At 38.9% G+C, this 26,076-nt stretch overlaps 2 protein-coding genes across 2 annotated transcripts; one reads left to right on the top strand and one right to left on the bottom strand.

Annotated features, from left to right (window-relative positions):
- Positions 1–1,023: 1,023 nt before the first annotated feature.
- On the bottom strand, positions 1,024–7,577 carry LOC127689672 (tripartite motif-containing protein 43C-like). The gene is made up of 5 exons (XM_052189330.1): positions 7,170–7,577; positions 5,526–5,759; positions 3,666–3,688; positions 2,954–3,045; positions 1,024–1,511 (listed from the first exon to the last, which is right to left on the bottom strand). The coding sequence occupies exons 1-5, from the start codon at positions 7,575–7,577 to the stop codon at positions 1,024–1,026; spliced, it is 1,245 nt and encodes a 414-aa protein (XP_052045290.1).
- Positions 7,578–16,280: 8,703 nt separating this feature from the next.
- On the top strand, positions 16,281–21,873 carry LOC127689560 (tripartite motif-containing protein 43C-like). The gene is made up of 6 exons (XM_052189251.1): positions 16,281–16,695; positions 17,302–17,390; positions 18,111–18,344; positions 18,992–19,014; positions 19,620–19,711; positions 21,380–21,873. Exons 1-6 carry the CDS (start codon positions 16,281–16,283, stop codon positions 21,871–21,873), a joined length of 1,347 nt encoding a protein of 448 aa, XP_052045211.1.
- Positions 21,874–26,076: the final 4,203 nt, after the last annotated feature.

Here is a 26,076-nt window from a genome sequence, read left to right as displayed (position 1 = left end):
AGGACACTCTAGCAAACACCAATGAGAGGTTTCTAGAAGAGGATTCCAGCTTTTGAATGTCAGAAAAGATTTGTGTGCTCTCAGACACTGGAAGAATATTTGATATTTAAAGCTGTTTTATGTTGGGGACCATTAATTAACATTTTTCAAGGTGTCCCCAAAATAAAACAGCTGTAAAATAATGAAAGTGAAAGAAGAGAGGGAAACTTGTTTTTTTTTTTTTCTAGAAAAAAAATCCCTTCTCTCTGAAGGATGAAAGCATGGCTTTATCAATCACAGATGGCACATAATTATATTTGTTTAGATCAAATAGTGATTCAAGCTTTTATTGATCAACAAAACTGCCTACAGTATAATTCTGTTTCTCTGTTTGACACCATTAAGTTAGAGTCACACAGATACATAATATATTAATAGTCCTGGAATCCTCCTTTGTATCCTGAACACACATAAATTTCTAATTCTACAGTAGACCTTAGATTCTAATTAATAATTCTTACAATATGTAAAAACAAAGGAAAGCAGTACCCACTGTGAAATTAAGTATTCTGGGAGGAACATGTGGACCACAGAGAAGAAGAAAGCAGTCACCCATCTTTCACATTTAAGATCAATGTGATATTTGTTTTAGTTAGGTTTTGACTGCTGTCAACACACCCCATGGCCAAGGCAAGTCTTAAAAAGGACAATATTTAATTGGGGCTGGCTTACAGGTTCAGAGCTTCAATCCATAATCATCAAAATGGGAGCATGGAAACATCTAGGCAGTCATGATACAGACAGAGATGAGGATTCTGCATCTTCATCTGAAGGCTGCTAGTAGAAGACTGGCTTCCATAAAGCTAGGATGATGGTCTTAAAGCCCACACACTCAGTGACACTCATACTCCAACATGGTCACACCTTCTAATAGTGACACTCCCTGGGCCAAGCATATAAAAACCATCACAACATTTAATCACAATAAAGAGAGGACCCATTACCATAGGAAGGCACTAGCATGCTAGATACGGCTTCCTATGATCATGTGCAGACAGTACAGTAGTAAGGCCTGACAGTGTAATAGAAAGTTCCAGGGCAGTAGCTGTATATGAGGGAACTCTTGGCTACATCCAGGAAACTCACATATCCACCCTCACAATCAAGGAACACGCCAACCCGGCCAGCTGGCTTCTCTATATAGTGGTGCAATGATGGGCAGGTGGTGAGAAGACTGTAAACATCACCGTCCTTCAAACACACAAGAAGAAATGCACCTTCAGATCCAATATCAAAGTTTCTCAACCAGAAATTGTAACAGACCCCTACAGCCCATTGCTCATGGTCCTTCAAATCCAGCTCCCAGTAATATTTTCCAGTGGTAAAGCTCTCTGCTCCCCAGGAAGTACGATAAGATCCAGGTACATCCAGAAATGGAATGTCATTGCGGGGTCTAAAGCTGAGTCTTCTGAAATTAAAAAATCGTCTTGGCTGGCACTTGAACAGGACTAAATTTTGAAAGAAAATTTTCACTGTGGGAAGAGACAACATTTTTGTTAAAACAAATATTTACATTTGTCAGTTGACAGAGAGAGGGGTCCCTAGACATTTTCTGGGTTTTAAAAATAGAAAGCCTAAGACTGGAAGGGTGGGTATAGCCCAGGTAAATCAAAGTCAAGAGGTTTCCCAAAGAAACAGAATGAGCACACAATGAAAACTTTTTTGAAAATCTGGAGAAGCTGCAGAGGTGGATGCCACAGCACAGAACAGCACAGTTCTGTCAGGGGCTTTAGTTACGACCCCTGAAGGCTGTACCCCTGAGTCTCCATGAAAAGTTATTCCTAAGTCCTAGGTCATGATTGCTTTCATCTTATAGTTTTGATTTTCATCCCACTATGCAGATTTGTACGATAAATCTAAGCATGCCTTAGAAGTTGCTCTCTAGTAGCAATTGTCCGCATTTAACTAAATCCTGGTTGCTCTGATATTCTTTCCCTGTGATGTTACAATCCATATTTTGGTCTCCCAGTGTGATTCAGACTGCCCCATGTCTTTTCAACTTGGTTTTTTATCATCATCATCATCATCACCATCAATGACTATTATTATTACTATTATTATTATTCTTATTATTATTATTATTATTGGTATTTTGGATTTTGGATTTTTCGAAACAGGGTTTCTCTGTATAGCCCTGGCAGTCCTGGAACTCACTTTATAGACCAGGCTGGCCTTGAACTCAGAAATCTGCCTGCCTCTGCCTCCCAGAGTGCTGGGATTGTAGGTGTGTGCCACTACCCCCAGGCTTCGTTCTATTTTTTATTGCATATGATAGATGACTTTTTTTGTGATCATTTCTGTAGTTTCTTTGAGATAGGATTTCTTGCTATATACTCTTGACTAGCCTGGAACTCACTATGTCAATCTATCTGGCCTCAAACTCTTGGGCAATCCTCCTGATGCCATGTTTTTAATATTGGGGTTACAAGTGGGTGCCACGATATCTTGTGAATTTTTAATCTATGGAGTATAATAAACTTTAAAAATTCAACTGATAGCTGAGCATGGTTTCACATGTCATTAATTGAAGCATTCCAGAGCCAGATGCAGGTGGATCTCTATGAGTCCAAGCCCAGTCTGGTTTATAGAACTGGTCCCATGATAGCCAGGGATACAAAGAGAAATAATGTCTCAAAAATAAAAAAAAAATCAATTTAATACATATTAAACTGTCCGGAATTAATCATTCTGTGTATCTCAAAGAACAAATGAAACTATATTTTTCAGCCTGAATCATGTACATCATTAAATTGGTATTCATTAATCTTTGCTTGTAAAATGACCTTCTGCCTACATATGATTACAATGTGGCTTAACTAGACCAATCTTTTTAGGGAATTAAAATATTCATTGTACAAATGTTATCTCACAGTTCAAGGGCACCTCTGGACACTATATCAGTGCTGACACTCACCTTGGAAGTGGTTGAACCTTGCAGCCAGCCCAGTATTGGGAAGGACACTGAGTTTTGGTTTCATACACTGTGTCAGCTGCACTAACTCACTCCTGCAAGGAGAAGACTTTGATCGGCATGTACTACAGATATCACCCCAGTGATGAGGAGAAATCTTCACTAGGAGCCAAGTATTAAACCCTTGTCATACAACCTGACAAGTGAAGTTCAATCTCAAGAACCAATGTTGAAGGGAGAGGACAGGCTCCTGAGAGTGCTCCTGTGTCCCGCACACATGTGCACTCACTTAGGGATTCCTAACAAACCAAATTGATAAAAGGAAACACTTGCCTGAACATTTTTTCACACAGAACGTTTTCTGATATTAAAGAAACCCCATGGTCAGGAGACAGGGTGGCTTCCTCTTAGATGCTCTTTCCCTTTCTTCTACTACCAGGAAAGTACAGCCCATGGGCCTCAATGATTAGGATTTGAAAACAACAAATTTTAGCTCAAGCCTATTACATACACTCCTTCATTCTTAGGGAAAAAGAAAAGACACTGTCTGGTGAAGGCAAACAGGCTTCATATCCATGAAAACAATCCCAAAGTCATCATCCATAAATAATTATATATTTTCTATGTAAGAAATATCTGTAAATTGCTAAGAAGGCTTGTCCAGCTTTGAATGATAGCTCAAAGTATCCTGGTTTACACTAAGGATTAAACTCACCTTCTGAACAAGTCGTCCAAATCCTGCAAACAAAACAAGGGAAGATATCTGAAGAAACAGCCTACAATGTATTTCTATATATACATAAAGATTTATTTTAGAGACTTATTTATTCATTTTATGTACGAGTTTAAGCTTGCTCCCTTCAGACCCACCAGAAGAGGGCATTAGATCCCATTACAGACAGTTGTGAGCTACCATGTGGTTGCTGGGAATTGAACTCAGGACTGCTGGAAGAGCAGTCAGTGCTCTTAACTGCTGAGTCATCTCCCCAGCCCATAAAGTTTTTTTTTTCTTTCTTTTCTTTCTCTGTTTATAAATTTATTTGTTCCCTTCAACATTCCACATAAAAATTAAAATAAATTCAACAAACACCTACTGGTTTATATTGTTAGTTACTGCAGTCAGCAGTGGAGCAATGGAGACAGAATAAGAACAATATAAGAGTTTATTTTGTCTTTAGAAAACGTCCCACTTCCTTATTTGGCAAGAACTGGACAATCTCAGGACCAAGCTTATTAGTACGATACAGATAACACAATGCTTAAAGCATGAAATGAGGTCTTGAGGGTTTTATTCTGGAGTCTTACACACCCCTCTTGACATCAACAATAACTGACTTATTGTCAACAAGCAATACCATTTTTTATTGTAAAAAAAATGAAGACATAATAATATAGGCTTTGGAAATAAAGAAAATGGAATTTAATTCAGGGGCTTAATGGTATTCTGTGTACATTGTTTTAAATATCTTAATGAAATGCAGGTTGTTTACTTAGAGTTTAGAATTCCTCAGGTACTGTTATTGTCATAATTTTAGAGCTGGAAAGTCCCCATTCATGTCTAATCATATATATATATATATATATATATATATATATATATATATATATATATATATATATATATGACCTTCATATTATTTGGACCATAGTAATTTTAATTCATTGTGTGTTGTCTTCACCATTTAACCATAGTCCTTTAAAGTTAACCACTGGCCTTGTTCACCCTTTCTTAATTACTTATCCAGTAAGTAATATTTACTGAAGTTAATTTAACTGGCAATTCTGAATCATTGTCTTCTACATTTTGCACACAGGGAAATTGATGCTTAACAAGAAGAACCATATATAAAGAAAATTCAGTCATCACTACACTGATTCACCCTGCAAATGTATTTTCAAGTCCCAGGATAATGCCAATGAAGTGGATTAGCACACTGGGATGAATTTTTAATGAAATCAGGCTGTGAGAATATTTGAGAAGCATATGGGTAGGAGTTATACACTGCTTTGTAACAAGCAGCTCTCTGCAAATAGGACTTTCGTTGATCTGGTACACAGAGCATAGGAAACTTTCATTAAGGGTACTACAAAACTGAGGCCTAACCCCTACATGGGGCCTCATTTCTGTAATTTTAGAATTTTGGGTTTAGGTCTCAGGAATCCTGTGAATCCCAGGCCATTGTGCACCACAAAAGAAGAACATATATCAAATCCCCACCTCCCAAAGAAAGCTCAAAAACACAGCTTTCAAACAGAACAAACTTATGGTAGACTACCTTAAAACTGCACTAACATCCAAGTAGAGGTAAAATGGAGTGTTTGGTACCAAGAATCACTTAATTTGGTGTTTCAAAGACACAAGCTACAAACATAAATAAATGAGATATTCCATATGGAATCTGCTGACACAATGTCAACAAACTTGCTCTTTTAGGTTATTACAGATATTATCTCTCCAGATTTTTCTTATAACCTGATAATAAGTACAGGGGATATAGAAAGGGATCTCAAATGTAAAAGTCATAGGTGTGGGCCTCAAATAATCAATCTGTTTCAAGCATTCTTCCATGCTTACCTGCAGCAGCAACACCTCATATGGCTTCTGGGACATCGCCTTCAGCTCCTGATACAATTCTATTAGTTGACTCCTCTTGTGGACCATCATGGCTTCACTTTTCTTGAGCTCATCTAAAATAGTATTGCTTTGATTTTTCATAAACTCCATTTGTTGATTCTCTTCTTCATCGTTGGGTGGATATAGTTTGCTATACTCTGACCTGATCATTTCCTCCCGTAGGGTCAAAAAGTCCTGAAGGAAAAAGAACATCCTAGATCACATCTGGAGAGTATTTGGTCCTCTCCACTGAGTTCTTCTATGTTTAAATTCACCTACAGGATCCTGTCAGGGTGCTGCACACACTGATTTACTGTCCCCACTTTTCAGAAAATGTCAATTATATGATATTATACATTTGTTATTAATAGCAGGAGCAAACAATCCATCCTTTAACCTTACCATTTTCTTCTATTAAATGAGTTTCTGAGATATCTAGGAAAAAAGGTTTTGATTCATAATATGTTCAGTCAAAAACGCAACTTTGGGCCGGGCAGGGGTAGTACACATCTTCAATCCCAGCAGGTAGATTTCTGACTTTGAGGCCAGCCTGGACTACAGGCTAAATTTCAGGACTGCCAAGGATACACAGAGAAACCCTGTCTCAAAAAAACAAAAAAGAAAAAAAAAAGAAAGGAAAAAATGCACCTTTGCACATACATAGTAACTGGAATTCTAAGTGGAGTCATTGAGTCTGATGTACTCTGCTAAACACTCAGAAAATCACCCATTAATATCAAACTTTTCTGCCACTTGGCCAAGCCTTTCTCTGTGTGTTCAAAATTGGATTTTGCCTTTAAGAATGTAGGGTTAACAAAAAAAGATTTCCTAGCGTCATCTCCCATGTCTGATCCTCCAATTTTGAATGACCAAGTTTGCAAGCTATCTGCGTCTGGTTGACTTTACACATCAGGCTCATACCTACCAACCATCCACGAATTGTTCTCCTCTCTGCATTTACATTCTTCTGCTGAGCTTGGATCTTCTGCAATAAAGATGCCATTTGCTTTTCAAGTTTCAGCTGTAATATATAAATTAATTCATTAATTAGTAAATAAATATCATCCATAGATAAATAATGAGTTATCTGACAGAGAAACTCTAGCACTGAACACAATTACTATAGAGATGGTAGAAGAAGGATCACAGTGCTGTTTCTTTTTATTTTTAGTAAATATTGGACTTTAGTTTTCAGAACATAAAATAACAAAACACAACCACCCTGGGCTCAAGTAAAGTCATGGACTGTCTGGATAATTAGCATTTGATTGGGATCCCCACATCCTTCTAACAAGCTCATTCTAATGTACTTTTGGGATTTTAGTCTCATGTCACAAGGACTTTTTAAAGATGTAAATTTATAACGATTATACTTTTCAGTGACATGAATATAATTAATCATGAAACTAAAAATGAAATTTATACTTATGCACCTCTCAAGGAATGTTTACATTTTATAGTCATCCCTCATTCCCTCTTTAAAAAGTGCCAAGATTTGGAGTACAATGGATTCCTAAGAACCAGGACAAGCCTCTCCCTGTGGTGTGTTAAGCCTCCCTCTCTCAAGCTCTCATCTTTTTTTTTTTTCCTAGAAGCATCGCTTACCATTTGCTTTGTAACACGCAGTTCAATGGTGCAGTGTCTGTGACCTCTGTGATCCTGGGAGTCAGAACACAATTGACAGAGGAGGGCACTGCTCTCACCACAGAATTTTGTCTTTCTCTCCTTGTGGATCACACACTTGTGATCCTCAGAACTCAAATACTTCATGATCCTGTGTTCTCTCGCAGTAGATTCCAGAGTCTTCATAGTGATATAATTTATGAACATCTGCGGGGATGGTTCCCTACATTCAGGGCAGAGGTCTGGGATTCTGATATCTTCTGAAGAAAGGATGAGACAGGCCTTGCAGAAATTATGGTCACACCTTAACAAGACTGGATCCATAAAGATGCCTCGGCAAATCAAGCAGGTGAGTGCTTCCTGGGAGGTTTGCAAAATGTCTGACTCCATTTTTCTGAGGGGAAAAAAGTAGAATTATTATTATTGGACCAGAGAGGAGTAAGAGACTAGACAATATTTGATTCAACTTGTGATTAAATTCTTATTATGGCAATAAAAACCTTTTTATTTTTTATCTTTGCCCAAGAACTTTTCCCTACATATTGCCTGACACCATTCTCGATCTACCATCTACATTCCTACTGAAGACTTCAGCCAAATTGGTATATTTTTAAAGGAAAGAGACATTCCTCTTCATTGTTATAGAGAAAGAAATACCATACTGAGGAGTGATCCAAGTCCTTCTGCTCCATAGGCCAGCCTTTCACTGCAGGCATGTGAGTAAACAGCTCCTTCATTTGTTGTCTATTCAATAAAATACACACTACTTCATGCCTTCTCTACTAAATACTTTTGTTTGGTATCTGTATTAGTTTGGGTTCTCTAGAGTCACAGAACATATGGATAGTCTTTATATAGTTAGGGAATTTGTCAATGACTTACAGTCTATAGTCCAACTCCCCCACAATTGTCAGCAGCAACTGTGGATGAATTTCAAGGATCTAGCAGTTTCTCAGTCCCACGAGACAAGCAGGCAAGGAAGAGTGAGTAAATCTTCCTTCTTCCAAAGTCCTTATATATCTCCAGGCAGTGTATAGTCCGGTGGGTGTGGCCCAGATTAAAGGCTGTAGTTCTCCATCAGAGGGTGTGGCCCAGATTAAAGGTGTGTACTCCATGCCTTTAATCCCAAATGACCTCGAACTCAGAGATCTCCTTGTTTTAGCAACTATGCTTCAAGATCTCCATACCGAGGTCCAGGTGAGAAACTTATATCTCTGAGCCTCCAAATTAGGATCATAGGTGAGCCTTCCAATTCTAGACTGTATTTCATTCCAGATATAGTCAAGTATCATGGTATGACTCTAACCAAACAAGTGAAAGGTCTATATGACAATAACTTCAGGTCTCTAAAGAAGGAAATCGAAGAAGACCTCAGAAAATTGAAAAATCTTCCATGCTCATGGATCAGCAGAATTAATATAGTTAAAATGGCCATCTTGCCAAAAACGATCTACAGATTCAATGCAATCCCCATCAAAATCCCAACTCAGTTCTTCACAGAGTTAGACAAAGCAATTCTCAAATTCATCTGGAATAACAAAAAACCCAGGATAGCTAAAACTATTCTCACCAACAAAAGAAATTCTGGGGGAATCAGTATCCCTGACTTCAAGCAATACTGCAGAGCAATAGTGTAAAAAACTGCATGGTATTGGCACAGTGACAGACAAGTGGACCAATGGAATAGAATTGAAGATCCAAAAATGAATCCACACACCTATGGTCACTTGATCTTCAACAAAGGAGCCAAAAACATCCACTGGAAAAAAATAGCCTTTTCAACAAATGGTGGGGGTTCAATTGGAGGTCGGCATGCAGAAGAATGCGAATTGATCCATTCTTATCTCCATGTACTAAACTTCACTCCAAGTGGATCAAGGACCTCCACGTAAACCCAAAGACACTGAAACTAATAGAAATGAAACTGGGGAAGACCCTTGAGGACATGGGCACAGGGGAAAAGTTCCTGAACAGATCACCAATAACTTATGCTCTAACATCAAGAATTGACAAATAGGACCTCATAAAATTACAAAGTTTCTGTAAGGCAAAGGACACTGTTAAAAGGACAAAATGGCAACCATCAAATTGGGAAAGGATATTCACCAACCCTACATCTGACAGAGGGCTAAAATCCAATATATACAAAGAACTCAAGAAGTTAGACCCCAGGGACCAAATAACCCTATTAAAAAATGGGGTACAGATCTAAACAAAGAATTTTCACCTGAAGAAATTCGGATGGCTGAGAGGCACCTTAAGAAGTGCTCAACATCATTAGTCATTAGGGAAATGCAAATAAAAACAACCCTGAGATTTCACCTTACACCAGTCAGAATGGCTAAGGTCAAAAACTCAGGAGACAGCAGGTGTTGGCGAGGATGTGGAGAAAGAGGAACACTCCTCCACTGCTGGTGGGGCTGTAAGATGTTACAACCACTTTGGAAATCAGTCTGGCGGTTCCTCAGAAAACTGGACATGACACTTCTGGAGGACCCTGCTATACCTCTCCAGGGCATTTACCGAAAGGATTCCCTGGCATGCAATAAAGACACATGCTCCATTATTTTCATAGCAGCCTTATTTATAATAGCCAGAAGCTGGAAAGAACCCAGATGCCCCTGGGGGGATTGTTTGTTTATACAGGATTTCTCTGTATAGTCCTGGCTGTACTTGGTACTTACTCTATAGACCAGGCTGGCTGAGAACACACAAATCCTCCTGCCTCGCCCTCCCAAGTGCTGGGATTAAAGGCCTGTGGCACCACTGCCCTGTGAGCATTCCTTTGTCAATGCAATTAATCTGAGTCTCTTCAACCTACCCTCAGGCAAACTCTTAAAACTAGGGCAAAAAAAAAACAAAAAAAAAAAAAAAAAACAAAAAAAAAAAAACAAAACAAAAGCAAAACAAAGCAACAGAAAAGCCCTAGGGCAAAAGGTAGGCACATTTTTTTTCACTAAACATCACATGAGTAGCCTCTACCATTCATACTGAGATCTTTCTCCCACAGTTCAAATCACCCTCAGCACCAATGTCTTCATATTCCTACTAGAATGTTTCACTAAACCGAACTTAAAGCACTTCACTGTTTTCCACATCCAAAGTCACCAAATGATTGTTCCTCCAAAAACATGAAAAAGCCTATCACAGTAATACCCTAGTCCCCAGTACCAACTTCTGTATCAGTCAGGATTCTCGAGAGTTAGAGAAATTATGGAATGTCTCTATATATTAAATGGAACAGGATTGAAGATCCAGAAATGAACCCACACACCTATGGCCACTTGATCCTCGACAAAGGGGCTGAAAACATCCAATGGAAAAAAGATAGCCTTTTCAACAAATGGTGCTGGTTCAACTGGAGGTCAGCATGCAGAAGAATGGGAATTGATCCATCTTTATCGCCTTGTACTAAGCTCAAATCCAAATGGATCAAGGACCTCCACATAAAGCCAGGCACTCTGAAGCTAATAGAAAAGAAACTGGGGAAGACCCTTGAGGACATCGGGACAGGGAGAAAATTTCTGAACAGAACACCAATAGCGTATGCTCTAAGAGCAAGAATTGACAAATGGGACCTCATAAAATTACAAAGTTTCTGTACGGCAAAGGACACCATCAAAAGGACAAATCGGCAACCAACAAATTGGGAAAAGATCTTCACCAATCCTACATCAGATAGAGGGCTAATATCCAATATATATAAAGAACTTAAGAAGTTAGACTCCAGAAAACCAAACAACCCTATTAAAAAAATGGAGTACAGAGTTAAACAGGGAATTCTCACCTGAAGAACTTCGGATGGCGGAGAAGCATCTTAAAAAATGCTCAACTTCATTAGCCATTAGGGAAATGCAAATCAAAACAACCCTGAGATTTCACCTTACACCAGTCAGAATGGCTAAGATTAAAAATTCAGGAGACAGCAGGTGTTGGCGAGGGTGTGGAGAAAGAGGAACACTCCTCCACTGCTGGTGGGGTTGCAAATTGGTACAACCACTCTGGAAATCAGTCTGGCGGTTCCTCCGAAAACTGGGCACCTCACTTCCAGAAGATCCTGCTATACCACTCCTGGCCATATACACAGAGGATTCCCCACCATGTAATAAGGATACATGCTCTACTATGTTCATAACAGCCATATTTATAATTGCCAGATGCTGGAAAGAACCCAGGTATCCCTCAACAGAAGAGTGGATGCAAAAAATGTGGTATATCTACACAATGGAGTACTATTCAGCCATTAGAAACAATGAATTCATGAAATTCTTAGGCAAATGGATGGAGCTAGAAAACATCATACTAAATGAGGTAACCCAGACTCAAAAGGTGACTCATGGTATGTACTCACTAATAAGTGGATATTAACCTAGAAAACTGGAATACCCCAAACATAATCCACACATCAAATGAGGTACAAGAAGAAAGGAGGAGTGGCCCCTTGTTCTAGAAAGACTCAGTGAAGAAGTATAGGGTAAAACCAGAACGGGGAAGTGGGAAGGGGTGGGTGGGAGGACAGGGGGAGAAAAGGGGGCTCATGGGACTTTCAGGGAGTGGGGGGCAAGAAAAGGGGAAATCATTTGAAATGTAAATAAAAAATATATCGAATAAAAAAAATAAAAATAAAGGAATTTGTTGTCTGCAGTGCATCTAACCCAATAATAGGCAGCTGTGACTGGGAAGCCCCACTTCATGAAAAAAAAAATTGTTTGTTTGTTTGTTTTTTTACAGGGTTTCTCTGTATAGTCCTGGCTGTCCTGGAACTCACTCTGTAGACCAGGCTGGCCTAGAACTCAGAAATCTGCTTGCCTCTGCCTCCCAGAGTGCTGGGATTACAGGTATAGGCCACCACCGCCCAGCTGAAAAATTTATTTTCAATGATAAAAAAGAAGTGCCTTGGTAATCAACAAGGTATTCCCTTGGGTATGTCTATGAGGGCCTTTCAGAGAACAAGAGGGAAGAGCCATCCTGTGAGCATCCATCCAATAGATTAGGCACAGTGAGTAAGGGCAGGCATTCTGCTTCTCTGCTCTTTGGCTGCTGAGGTGAAGACCTTAGCTCTGACACCTAGACAAAGAATCAGCTTGTATCAGGGATAAGCTTTCTAACTGATCACCCAATACAAAGTGGTCAGCCCTGGTGATGACTGTTCTTGGAAGTAAATTGACTACACCTGGAATTAAGAATAACTCAAGTGGCTGGAATTTTTCTTGTGAGGATTTTTTCCCCTCTTGACTGAATCATTTGAGGAGGAAAAAAACTACCCAAACCCTGATACTTCGAGCTTTGAGAATCTACCTAAAATCCTAACCAAAGATCTGGTAGCCACTTCTATGAAGGACCTGTAAGAAAGGAAGGGAGAGGGAAAATTATGGCATTTTATTTTAACTAAGAACATATTAAAAAATAAACCTTCCATGTGTAAAGCAAGCAAAAACGTGACTGAGATGTGGAAGGTTCCTAATTATTTCACATCTACAACATTAACACGCAAGTGTCTGGTTAATGTGAACTCAACAGATGGGGAGCTAGGTATCTTTGAAGTCTAATGACACTATACACAGTCAAAAGTAAATAGAGGGAGATTCGTGCATTTTCCCCCCTCTTTAGTAAATGGGGTAGACTTAGAAGAAGTAGCAGCTGAGATTAATATGGGCAAAAGAAATTGTAACACATCCCCAAAGAACTGAAAATATATTCATGTTGATATTTGCTAGAATCAGAGATTAATGGCACCACCACCACCTGTAAAGCTATGAAAAGCAAAGTAGGAACGCATAGCACAATATGTAGTTACAGTAAAACAGTGTTGTAAAATTACTATTTTTTCTTAGAAAATTTCTCACTGCATATTTTAGGCAGGCCTTGAACTAAAAATCTTCCTGATTCAGCATTCTGATTCCTTGGACTCTGGGTAAAGGTGTGAGCTACCACACCCAGCTAAACAGTAACTCAGGAAATTTCTTGGGAGAGACTTGCTTGTAGAGATTGGCCAATGTGTTAGTTCAACCTTCCATCCATTTAGATAATCCCACTTAGAGAAGCTCACCCATTGGAAGCACTAGTAAAAGCCACCATGGGAGGAATTGGGCGTGGTCCTTAGAGACTCTAAACACAGTCCAAGGCCCACCAGGTTCATTCTACTTCAGATCAGATACAGTGTGTTTTCAACCTTCATGTCTAGACACTGCTAGACCCCTGTGCTCTGAGGATTTGATCTCAGAACTGAGCTAGTATTGTCTTGCTACCAAGCATTGTTGAGCTCAGGGATAATTGCTTGGGTAAGTGCACAATTTACAAGAGAAAATTCCTTCATAGTCCCTATTTTTAGCTAAATACAAACAGGTGTTTGCTTAGAAGTTATATTTTGTCACTTAGCAAAACTTGACTCAATTTGCATTTGGATTTCTTTCTTGGGATATAATGTGGATTCAGGTTATAGATAATTTTAAATTTATCATTATGCACATTTTAATTGATCTGATGTATTGAGAGATAGTTTCATGATACCTTTCAATTTTGTATTGAGAGATAGTTTCATTATACTTTTCAATTTTTTGTGTTGTCTAAATTCTAAAATGTTTCTTTTCCTTTTTTTATTTTGTTTTGTTTTGTTTTGTTTTTCGAAACAGGGTTTGTCTGTGTAGTCCTGTCTGTCCTGGAACTCACTCTGTAATCCAGGTAGGCCTCAAACTCAGGAATCCACCCGCCTCTGCCTCCCAAGTGCTGTAATTACAGGCGTGTGCCTCCACAACTGCCTCTAAAATATTTCAAGAGCATTCTGTGTTTAACAAAAGCTCTGAATGGTTTAAAGACATAGGAATTTAAATATATATAGAAAAGTATAGAAGCAAAAATTCAATTTTCAGCAAAAGAATTTTAATATTTCTTCTCTTGTAAATTATAGGAGGGAAAATCTCACAATATAAATGGGTACTTAAGTTTACCATCATGATGGAATTGGCTATTCCTGCTAGAGTTGGGAATGTTAGATTGGAAGGTTACATGTAGTTAAAGTATGGAAAACTAACCACTCTTATTCATAAGAGTACATTCTGGTTAAAATCTGATTTTTTTTTTTTTTTGTGTTTGATCTGGGCTATCTCTGTGTTCTTGTTTTGTAGTGAAATGTCTTATGTACAAAAAACAAAAAACAACAACAACAAAAAACGAAAGGAAAACATGACCATTACCTAAATTAAGGAAGGCAGCATTAAAGTCCCAATGTTTTTGCTACTCTAATTGTTGACAATATTAGTATTGGAATTTGTAAAACAAGAACCACCAGTTAAAGCCATTTGATTCCATCTGTGTCCAGCTGTAGAAGCTTAATTATTTTGAAAAGCTTGCATCAAACTGAGATTTTTTTCCTTTCTTTCATTCTTTCTTTCTTTCTTTCTTTCTTTCTTTCTTTCATTCTTTCTTTCTTTCTTTCTTTCTTCCTTTCTTTCTTTCTTTCTTTCTTTCTTTCTTTCTTTCTTTCTTTCTTTCTTTCTTTCTTTCTTTCTTTCTTTCTTTCTTTCTTTCTTTCTTTCTTTCTTTCTTTCTTTCTTTCTTTCTTTCTTTCTTTCTTTCTTTCCTTCCTTCCTTCCTTCCTTCTTTCCTTTTCTTTTGTTTTCTTCTCTCTTTTCTTTCTTTTCTATTCTTTTTTTCTTTTTGGGTTTCTCGAGACAGGGTTTCTCTGTATATCCTTGGCTGTCCTGGAACTGAATCTGTATACCAGGCTGACCTTGAATTCAGAAATCTGCCTTCCTTTGCCTGGAAAGTGCTTCCAGGGATTTAAGGCATGCACCACCACTGCTGGGCTGAGATTATTTCTACGTGTAAATGTTAAAAGAGATGGGAAATGCATACCTGTTGGTTAGATAACCAAGTCTCCCATAGACATGAGTGCTTCATTTATACCTTAAGACTTCTTCCCACAAACTCTAGGCAGCAGTTGTGTTTTGGGGAAGTAAACAAATGTCTTCCAGAAGTCCTAAGTTCAATTCCCAGCAACCACAACCATCTCTAATGGGGATCCAATGCCCTCTTTTGGTGTGTCTGAAGACAGTGACAGTACACTAACATATAAAAAAATAAATAAATCTTAAAAAAATGAATTCCCCTTGTGTTCAACTTGAGGGGATCAGGATTGCTTTAGAAATGAGCTGATAAGCAGGGCTTGGTGGCACACGCCTGTAATCCCAGGACTTGAGAGGCAGAGGCAGGCAGATTTCTGAGTTTAAGGCCAGACTGGTCTACAGAGTGAGTTCCAGGACAGCCAAGGCTACACAGAGAAACCCTGTCTTGGGGGGCAGGGAAAGAAAGAAAGAAATGACCTGATATATTTGTGAAAATCTATTGGATTAGATTCATTCAGTTGGGAAGAACCACACTAAATGTTGGTGAGATCATTCCTCCAGCCCATGGGTTGAGGGCTCCAATGAAGAAAAAGGGGGAAGGGGGAGGAGAGGAGCAAGCTTTCCTTTGCTCTTTGCTTCCTGATTTTGGAAGTCAGGAGAGCAACTGCCTTGAGCTCCTTCAACCATTTCTTCCTCACCATGATATCCTTGAAGTAGAAGACAGCATACTAATTCTTTTAGGCATTTTGTAGCAGAATGAAGAGAAGTGAGTGATATTTCCTGTGAAGATTCAAGGGTTGGGGCAGTGGAATCTGAATAATAAGAAAGTAAATGTCAGATACCAAACAAAAATATTTAGTAGAGAAGGCATGAAGTAGTGTGTATTTTCTTGGATAGACAACAAACGAAGGAGCTGTTTACTCACATGCCTGCAGTGAAAGGCTGGCCTGTGGAACAGATGGACTTGGATCACTCCTCCATGTGGTTTTTTCTCTATAACAATGGAGATGAATGACTCTGGCCTTTGAAAACTACCAATGTGGGCTGAAGTCTTCAGGACAAATGTAGATGGTAGATCTAGAATGGTGTCACATCAGGCAATATGTAGGGAAAAGTTCTTGGGCAAACAAAATAAGTCTGTATTTGTTGCCATAATCAGAATTTTACCACAATTTGAATCACATTTTGTCTAGTCTCTTGCTCCTCTCTGGTCCAATAATAATAATTCTACTTTTCCCCCCTCAGAAAAATGGAGTCAGACATTTTGCAAACCCTCCAGGAAACAATCACCTGCTTCATTTGCCAGGGCATCTTTATGGTTCCAGTCTCCTTAAGGTGTGGCCATACCTTCTGCAAGGCCTGTCTCATCCTTTCTTCAGAAGATGTTGGAATCCCTGACCTCTGCCCTATATGTGGGCAACCCTCCAATGGGACATTCAGAAATAACATCACTATTTGTTACCTGGTATCTGCTGTGAGAAAAAACAGGCTCATGAAGTATTTGCATTCTCAGGATCAAAAATGCATGATCCACAAGGAGAGAAAGACACCATTCTCTGGTGAGAGCAGGTTCCTCCTCTGTCTATTGTGTTCTATCTCCCAGAATCACAGAGGTCAGAGACACTACATCATTGGACTGCATGTTTGTACACAAATGGTAAGTGATATTTCAGGAAAAAAATGAGAGCTTGAGAGAGAGAGGCTTAGCAGACCATATGGAGAGACTTGTCCTGATTCTGAGGAATCCACTGTGCTCTAAATCTTGCCAGTTTTTAAACAAAGAATGAGGAAAGACTATAAAATATAAACATTCCATGACAGGTGCAGAAATAAAATAGCATTTCTAGTTTCATGATTCATTATGTTCATGTCATTGAAAAGTATAATCATCATAAATTTACATCTTTATAAACTGATTTAAAAACTGACATGAGACTAAAATCCAAAAGTACATTGGAATGAGGTGGTTAGAAGCATCTGGGGAACCAGTCAGATGCTAATTATCCAGACAATCATCAATTACAGTCCATCACTTTACTTGAGCACAGGGTGGTTGTGTTCTGTAATTCTATAGTCTGAAATCTAAAGTTCCATAGTTATTAAAATAAAACAGAAACAGCAATGTGATTCTTCTTCTACCCTCTCTAAAGTAATTTTGTTCAGTGCTAGAGTTTGTCATCAGGTAACTCATTATTCTCATTATATATGTAAGGATGATATTTATTTACTTATATGCTTATTTACTTTTATTTATTTATTACATGTGAAACTTGAAAAGAAAATGGCATCTTTATTGAAGAAGATCCAAGAACAGCAGGAGACTCTAAATGCAGAGAGGAGAGCAATCTTTCAGTGGTTGGTGGGTATCAGAGTGATGTGTAAAGTCAACCAGATGCAAATATCTTTCAAAGTTGGTCATTCATAATTTGAGGATCATACATGCGAAGTGATGCTAGGAAATTCTTTTATGTTAACCTTAAATTCTTAAAGGCAAAATCCAATTTTGAACCCAGAAAGGCCTTGCCTTGTGGCAGAGAAGTTTGATATTAAATCTTTTTTAAAAAGGGAAAATTTTGATATTAATATGCGATTTTCTGAGTGTTTAGCAGAGTATATTAGACTCTATGACTCCACTTGGAATTTCGGTTACAATGCGTGTACAACGTTGAATTTTTTTCTTTTTTGGTTTTTGAGACAGGGTTTTTCTGTTTATCCCTGGCAGTCCTGGAACTTACTCTGTAAACTAGGCTGCCCTCAAACTCACAAATCTGTCTACTTTTGCCTCTGTTGCATTTTTGAGTGAATATTGTAACTATCAAAAATTTGTTTCCCAGATATCTCAGAATCTCAATTAATAGATGAAAATGGTAAGAGAAAAAAGGATGGATTTGTTTGCTTCCTCTAATAATAATGAAGAAATGTATAAAATCAAATGATTTACATTTTCTGAAAAGTGGGACAGTAAATCAGTGTGTGCAGCACCATGATGGGATCCTGTAGGTAATTTAAACATAGAAGAACTCAGTGGAGAGGATAAAATACTCTCCAGATGTGATCTAGGGTGTCCCTTTTCATTCAGGACTTTGTGACCCTACGGGAGGAAATGATCAGGACAGAGTATAGCAAACTGCATCCACCCCTCGAAGAAGAAGAGAATCAATATATGGCGTGTATGAAAAATCAAAGCAACACTATTTTAGAGGAGTTCAAGAAAAGTGAAGCCATGATGGTCCACAATAGGAGTCAACTAATAGAATTGTATCAGGAGCTGAAGGCGATGTCCCAGAAGCCATATGAGGTGGTGCTGCTGCAGGTAAGCATGGAAGAGGGCTTGAAACAGCTTTATTATCTGAGGCCCACACCTATGACTGTTACATCTGGATTCCTGAGACCTAAACCCAAATTTCTAGAGTTAAAGATATGAGGCACCATGTAGGGCTTAGGCCTCAGTTTTGAAGTACCCTTAAAGAAAGTTTCATATGCTTTGTGAACAAGATCAAAGAAAGTCCTCTTTGCAGACAGCTGTATGTTACAAAGGAGTGTATAACTCCTACCCATATGCTTCTCAAATATTCTCACAGCCTGATTTCATTAAGAAATCATTCCATGTCATTGGCCTTACCCTGGGACATGAAAATACATTTGCAGGATGAATCAGTGTAGTGATGACTGGAAATTACCTTTATATATAAAACTTTATGGACTGTAGAGATGGCTCAGTGGTTAAGAGCCCTGACTGTTCTTCCAGCACTCCTGAGTGCAACTCCCAGCAGCCACATGGTGGCTCACAACCATCTGTAATGGGATCTGATGCCCTCATCTGGTGGCTCTGAAGGGAGCAAGAGTGTATTCATATACATAAATAGAATAAATAAATCTCTAAAAAAATCTTTTTGTATATATAGAACCACATAGTAGGGTGTTCCTTCAGATATCTAAGCTTCTCTTGTTTGTTTGCAGGATTTGGATGACTTGTTGAGTAGGTGAGTTTAATCCTCACTGTAAGTCAGGATACCCTGAATTATGGTACAAAGCTGAAAATGCTCTCTTAGCAATGTACAGATACATTTTATATAGAAAATACTTAGTTGTTTATGGATGATGGGTTTGGGATTGTGTTCATGGATATGATGCCTGTTTGGCATTGCCAGACAGTGTCTTTTCTTTCTCCCTATGAGTGAAGCAGTGTATGTAATGGGCTTGAGCTAAAATTTGTTGTTTTCAAACCCTAATCATTGAGGCCCATGGGCTGTACTTTCCTGGTAGTAGAAGAAAGGGGCTGGAAGCATGGGAAAGAGGGTGGTAACAGGAAGGGCTTGAGAGAGAGCATCTAAGAGGAAGCCACCCTGTCTCCTGATCATGGAGTTTCTTTAATATAAGAAAATGTTCTGTGTGGGTGCACATGTGTGCAGGACACAGGACCACTCTCAGGAGTCTGTCCTCTCCTTACACCACGGGTTCCTGAGATTGAACTTCAGTTGTCAGGTTATGTGACAAGGGTTTTAATACTTAGCTCCCAGTAAAGATTTCCCCCTCATCCCTGAGGTGATATCTGTAGCACATGCCTATCAATGTCTTCTCCTTGCAGGAGTGAGTTAGTACAGCTGACACAGGGAATGAAACCAAAACTCAGTGCCCATCCCAATACTGGGCTGACTGCAAGGTTCAAGTACTTCCAAGGTGAGTGTCAGCACTGATATAATGACCAGAGGTGCACTTCAATAGTAAGATGACCTTTGTACAATGAATATTTTGTTGTTGTTTTTTTTTTGGAGACGGGGTTTCTCTGTATAGCCTTGGCTGTCCTGGAACTCACTCTGTAGACCAGGCTGGCGTCGAACTCAGAAATCCGCCTGCCTCTGCCTGCCAGAGTGCTGGGATTACAGGTGTGTGCCACCACTATCCAGCTCCAATAAATATTTCAATTCTCTAAAAATATATGTCTAGTTAAGCCACATTGTAATCATATTTAGGCAGATGGTTTTTTCACAAACAAAGATTAATGAATACCAATTTAATGATGTACATGATTCAGGCTGAAAATATAGTATCATTTGTTCCTTGAGACACACAGAATGATTAATTCAAGACAGTTTAATATATATAAAGCCATTAAAATATTTGTATGTTTTCTATTAAATATTTAGCAATTGATTTTTTTTTATTTTAGAGACATTATTTGTCTTTGTATCCCTGGTCATTCTGGGACTAGCTCTGTAAACCAGGCTGGGCTGAGACTCACAGAGATCCACCTTCCTCTGGCTCCGGAATGCTTTAATTAAAGACATGTGAAACCATGCTCAGCTATCAGTTGAATTTTTAAAGTGTATTATACACCATTGATTAAAAATTCACAAGTTATACTGGCAACAACTTGTAATCCCAGTATTAAAAACATGGCATCAGGAGGATTTCCCAAGAGTTTGAGGCCAGATAGATTGATATAGTGAGTTCCATGCCAATCAAGTGTATATATCAGGAAATCCTATCTCAAAGAATCTACAGAAATGATCACACGTGCACACACACACACACAAAACCCAAACAGACAAAGTCATATATCACAGGCAATAAAAATAAAACAAGTTGATAAGACATGGGGTAGTCTGAATCACACTTGGAGAACGAAATATGGATTGTAACATCACAGGGAAAGAATATCCGAGCAACCAGGGTTTAATTAAATGCAGACAATTGCTACTAGGGAACAACTTCTACTGCATACTTAGCTTTATCTTACAAACCTGCATAGTGGGATGAAAAAAAAAAAGATGAAAGCAATCATGACCTAGGAGGTAGCAATAACTTTTCATGGAGACTCAGGTACACAGCCTTCAGGGGTCCTCATTGCATTGCCTACAGCTTGTTTGCCTGGTGTAACTAAAGCCCCTGAAAGAACTGTGCTGTTCTGTGCTGTGGCTTCCACCTCTGCAGCTTCTCCAGATTTTCAAAGCAGTTTTCATTGTGTGCTCATTCTGTTTCTTTGGGGACCTTCTTGACTTTGATTTACCTGGGCTATAGCTACCCTTTCAGTGTTAGACTCTCTATTTTTAAAACCAAGGAAATCTCTAGGGGCTTCTCTCTCTCATCTGACAAATGTAAATATTTGTTTTAACTAAAATTTCTTTCTTTTTTGATGTTGGTTTTGTTTTTTGTTTGTTTGTTTGTCTTTCTGGGGTTTTTTGAGACAGGGTTTCTCTCTGTGTGGTCCTGGCTGTCCTGGAACTCATTGTGTGGACCAGGCTGGCCTCGAACTGAGAAATCCACTGCTTCTGCCTCCCAAGTGCTAGGAATAAAGGAATGTGCCACCACTGCCTGGTTTAACTAAAATTCTGTCTCTTCCTACAGTGAAAATTTTCTTTCAAAATTTAGTCATATACAACTGCCACCCAAGCTTAGTTTTTGATGTCAGAAGATTCACCTCTAGTCCTAGAAGTGAACGTCCAGTTCTGGCTGTGCCTGGATCCTATCGTGCTTCCTGGGGAGCAGAGAGCTTTACCACTGGAAAACATTACTGGGAGCTGGATTTGAAGAACTATAAGGAATGGGCTGTAGGAGTCTGTGACAATGTCTGGTTAAAGAAGAGAAACTTTGAGATTGGATCTGAAGGAGCATTTCTTCTTGTGTGTTTGAAGGACACTGATCATTACAGCCTCCTCACCACTTGCCCAACATTTCATCACCACATAGAGAAACCAACTGGCCGGGTTGGAGTGTTCCTTGATTGTGAGGGTGGATGTGTGAGTTTCCTGGATGTAACCCAGAGTTCCCTCATATACAGCTACTGCCCTGGAACTTTCCATTGCACTGTCAGGCCTTACTACTGTACTGCCTACACATGATCATAGGAAGCTATATCCAGTATGCTAGTGCTTTTCTATGGTAATGTGTTCTCTTTATTGTGATTAAATATTGTGATGGTTTGTATATGTTTGGCCCAGGGAGTGGCATTATTAGAAGGTGTGGCCATGTTGGAATATGTGTGTCACTGTGGTTATGGGCTTTAAGACCCTCATCCTAGCTGACTGGAAGCCAGTCTTCCACTAGCAGCCTTCAGATGAAGATGTAGAATCCTCAGCTCTCCCAGGACAGCCAGGGCTACACAGAAAAACTCTGTCTTGATAAACCAACAACAACAACAAAAGAATCCACAGTTCTGCCTGCACCAGGCCTGCCTAGGTGTTGCCATGCTCCCACTTTGATGATAATGGATTAAACCTCTGAACCTGTAAGCCAGCCCCATTTAAATATTGTCCTTTTTAAGACTTGCCTTGTTTATGGGGTCTGTTGACAGCAGTAAAACCCTAACTAAGACAAATATTAACAATGATAATAAATGCAAAAGATGGGTGACTGTTTGCTTTGTATTTGTGATCCATATGTTCCTCCCAGAACAGTTATTTTCACAATGTTTAGTGCTTTTCATTTGTTTTTACATATTTGTAAGAATTGCTAATTAGCATCTAGAATCTACGGTAGAATTTGAACTTTTACTTTTTTTTTTTTTTTTTTTTTTTGGTTTTTGGAGTTGGTTTTTTTTCCAGACAGGTTTTCTCTGTATAGCCGTGGCATTCCTAGAGTTCACTATGTAGACCAGGTTGGCCTTGAACTTAAATATCCACCTGCCCACCCAGAGTGCTGGGATTACAGGCTGTGCCACCACCACATGGCTTAGAATTAGAACTTTTAAGTGTGCTCAGTATACAAAGTGGGATTCCAGGACTATTGAAATATTATGTATCTATGTGATTCTAACTTATTGGTATCAGGCAGAAGTACAGAGATGTAGTGTAGGCAGATTTGTTGATGAATAAATGCTTGAATCCCTATTTGGTATAAACAAATATAATTATTTGCCATCTGTGAATGAACCATACTCTCATCTTTCAGATAGAAGGGATTTTTTTTCTATAAAGAAACAAAAGTGCATTTCTGCCTCTTCTTTCCTTTCCATTATTTTATAGCTGTTTATGTTGGGGACACACTTGAAAGATGTTCATTGTCCCCAACATAAAACAGCTTTAAATATTGAGTATTCTTCCAGTCTGAGAACACACAATTGTTTTCTGACATTCAAAAGTGATGACTCCTTGGCCTGCACCAGGTATCAGAAGAGTAATCAACAATAATGCAGTTCAATAAGATCTCAACACATAGAAACTAAGTTCAAAGGGGACGATGAGGTATTTTATGTTTCTAATGCATCCATTTCTATTAGAAAAAGAGAAAGAAAATGTTGGGGTTGCATTTAAGTCATGTACTGAATTCTTTTGTTTGTTTGTTTGTTTGTTTGTTTGTTTGTTTGTTTGTTTTTTGAGACAAGGTTTCTCTGTGTAGCCCTGGCTGTTCTGGAACTCACTCTGTAGACCAGGCTGGCCTTGAACGCAGAAATCCGACTGTCTCTGTGTCCAAAGTGCTGGGATTAAAGGCCTGTGCCACCACCACCTGGCTAATCACTGTTTTTAGTACCTGCTCTACTGGTGTTCAAGAAGTTGTCTTCTATGCCAATGAGTTCAAGCATTTTCCTCACTTTCCCTTCTATCAGTTGTAGTATATCTTTTTTTTATGTTGAGTTCTTCAATCCACTTGGTCTTGAATTTTACATAGGGTAATGGATATGGATCAATTTGCATTCCTCTACAGCTTGAGATCCAAATACATAAGCACTATTTGTTGAAGGTGTTTGCTTTTCGCCATTATGAATTTCTGGTTTCTTTTTCAAAAATTAGGTGTCCACGTGTGTTTGGATTTATTACTGTGTCTTTGATTTGATTCCATCGAACAATCTGTTTTTATTTCAATAACATGAGTGTTTTTCCCATTAATTTATTAACTTTACATCCCACTTGCAGCTTCCCCCTCCCTCTTATATTCAGAGTGTCTCCTCTTTTACCCTCCTACTATCCCTCATCCCCTTGTCAGAAACGAAGCTTTCCATGGATACCAAACCTCATTGGCATATCAAGTTGCAGTAAGAATAGGCATATTTTCTTCTTTTTTTTTTATTCGATATAATTTATTTACATTTCAAATGATTTCCCTTTTCTAGCCCCCCCACTCCCCGAAAGTCCCGTAAGCCCCCTTCTCTTCCCCTGTCCTCCCACCCACCCCTCCCCACTTCCCCGTTCTGGTTTTGCCGAATACTGTTTCACTGAGTCTTTCCAGAACCAGGGGCCACTCCTCCTTTCTTCTTGTACCTCATTTGATGTGTGGATTATGTTTTTGGGTATTCCAGGATTCAAGGTTAATATCCATTTATTAGTGAGTGCATACCATGATTCACCTTTTGAGTCTGGGTTACCTCACTTAGTATGATATTCTCTAGCTCCATCCATTTGCCTAAGAATTTCATGAATTCATTGTTTCTAATGGCTGAATAGTACTCCATTGTGTAGATATACCACATTTTTTGCATCCACTCTTCTGTTGAGGGATACCTGGGTTCTTTCCAGCATCTGGCAATTATAAATAGGGCTGCTATGAACATAGTGTATCCTTATTACATGGTGGGGAATCCTCTGTGTATATGGCCAGGAGTGGTATAGCAGGATCTTCTGGAAGTGAGGTGCCCAGTTTTCGGAGGAACCGCCAGACTGTTTTCCAGAGTGGTTGTACCAATTTGCAACCCCACCAGCAGTGGAGGAGTGTTCCTCTTTCTCCACACCCTCGCCAACACCTGCTGTCTCCTGAATTTTTAATCTTAGCAATTCTGACTGGTGTAAGATGAAATCTTAGGGTTGTTTTGATTTGCATTTCCCTAATGACTAATGAAGTTGAGCATTTTTTAAGATGGTTCTCCGCCATCCAAAGTTCTTCAGGTGAGAATTCTCTGTTTAACTCTGTACCCCATTTTTTAATAGGGTTGTTTGGTTTTCTGGAGTCTAACTTCTTGAGTTCTTTATATATATTGGATATTAGCCCTCTATCTGATGTAGGATTGGTGAAGATCTTTTCCCAATTTGTTGGTTGCTGATTTGTCCTCTTGATGGTGTCCTTTGCCTTACAAAAACTTTGTAATTTTATGAGGTCCCATTTGTCAATTCTTGCTCTTAGAGCATACGCTATTGGTGTTCTGTTCAGAAAATTTCTCCCTGTACCGATGTCCTCAAGGGTCTTCCCCAGTTTCTTTTCTATTAGCTTCAGAGTGTCTGGCTTTATGTGGAGGTCCTTGATCCATTTGGATTTAAGCTTAGTACAAGGAGACAAGGATGGATCAATTCGCATTCTTCTGCATGCTGACCTCCAGTTGAACCAGCACCATTTGTTGAAAAGGCTATCTTTTTTCCATTGAATGTTTTCAGCCTCTTTGTCGAGGATCAAGTGGCCATAGGTGTGTGGGTTCATTTCTGGATCTTCAATCCTGTTCCATTGATCCTCCTGCCTGTCACTGTACCAATACCATGCAGTTTTTAACACTATTGCTCTGTAGTATTGCTTGAGGTCAAGGATACTGATTCCCCCAGATTTTCTTTTGTTGCTGAGAATAGTTTTAGCTATCCTGGGTTTTTTGTTGTTCCAGATGAATTTGATAATTCCTCTTTCTAACTCTGTGAAGAATTGAGTTGGGATTTTGATGGGTATTGCACTGAATCTGTATAGTGCTTTAGGCAAAATGGCCATTTCAACTATATTGATTCTACCGATCCATGAGCATGGGAGGTTTTCCCATTTTTTGAGGTCTTCTTCCATTACCTTCTTCAGAGTCTTGTAGTTCTTGTCATACAGATCTTTCACATGTTTGGTAAGAGTCACCCCAAGATACTTTATACTGTCTGTGGCTATTGTGAAGGGGGTCATTTCCCTAATTTCTTTCTCAGCCTGCTTATCCTTTGAGTATAGGAAGGCCACTGATTTGCTTGAGTTGATTTTATAACCTGCCACTTTGCTGAAGTTGTTTATCAGCTGTAGGAGCTCTCTAGTGGAGTTCTTTGGGTCACTTAGGTAGACGATCATGTCATCAGCAAATAATGATAGTTTGACTTCTTCCTTTCCAATTTGTATCCCTTTGACCTCCTTATGTTGTCGAATTGCCCGAGCTAGTACCT

The sequence above is a fragment of the Apodemus sylvaticus genome, chromosome 7 (genome assembly GCF_947179515.1).
Source record: "Apodemus sylvaticus chromosome 7, mApoSyl1.1, whole genome shotgun sequence".
NCBI lineage: Eukaryota > Metazoa > Chordata > Mammalia > Rodentia > Muridae > Apodemus > Apodemus sylvaticus.
The sequence above is the reverse complement of the archived record's forward strand: the minus strand, read 5'-3'. Positions and strand labels throughout refer to the sequence as shown.

What these genes read in the sequence shown, in the direction of transcription:
- LOC127689672 (XM_052189330.1), bottom strand. Translation starts at nt 7,577, where the DNA reads ATGGAGTCAGACATTTTGCAAACCTCCCAGGAAGCACTCACCTGCTTG. An exon ending in TTGGACGACTTGTTCAGAAG is followed by an intron (nt 3,046 to 3,665) that starts GTGAGTTTAATC and finishes TTCTCCTTGCAG; the next exon opens with GAGTGAGTTAGTGCAGCTGA. An exon ending in AAGGTTCAACCACTTCCAAG is followed by an intron (nt 1,512 to 2,953) that starts GTGAGTGTCAGC and finishes CTCTTCCCACAG; the next exon opens with TGAAAATTTTCTTTCAAAAT.
- LOC127689560 (XM_052189251.1), top strand. Translation starts at nt 16,281, where the DNA reads ATGGAGTCAGACATTTTGCAAACCCTCCAGGAAACAATCACCTGCTTC. An exon ending in TTGTACACAAATGGTAAGTG is followed by an intron (nt 16,696 to 17,301) that starts ATATTTCAGGAA and finishes TACATGTGAAAC; the next exon opens with TTGAAAAGAAAATGGCATCT. An exon ending in ATGAGGTGGTGCTGCTGCAG is followed by an intron (nt 18,345 to 18,991) that starts GTAAGCATGGAA and finishes GTTTGTTTGCAG; the next exon opens with GATTTGGATGACTTGTTGAG.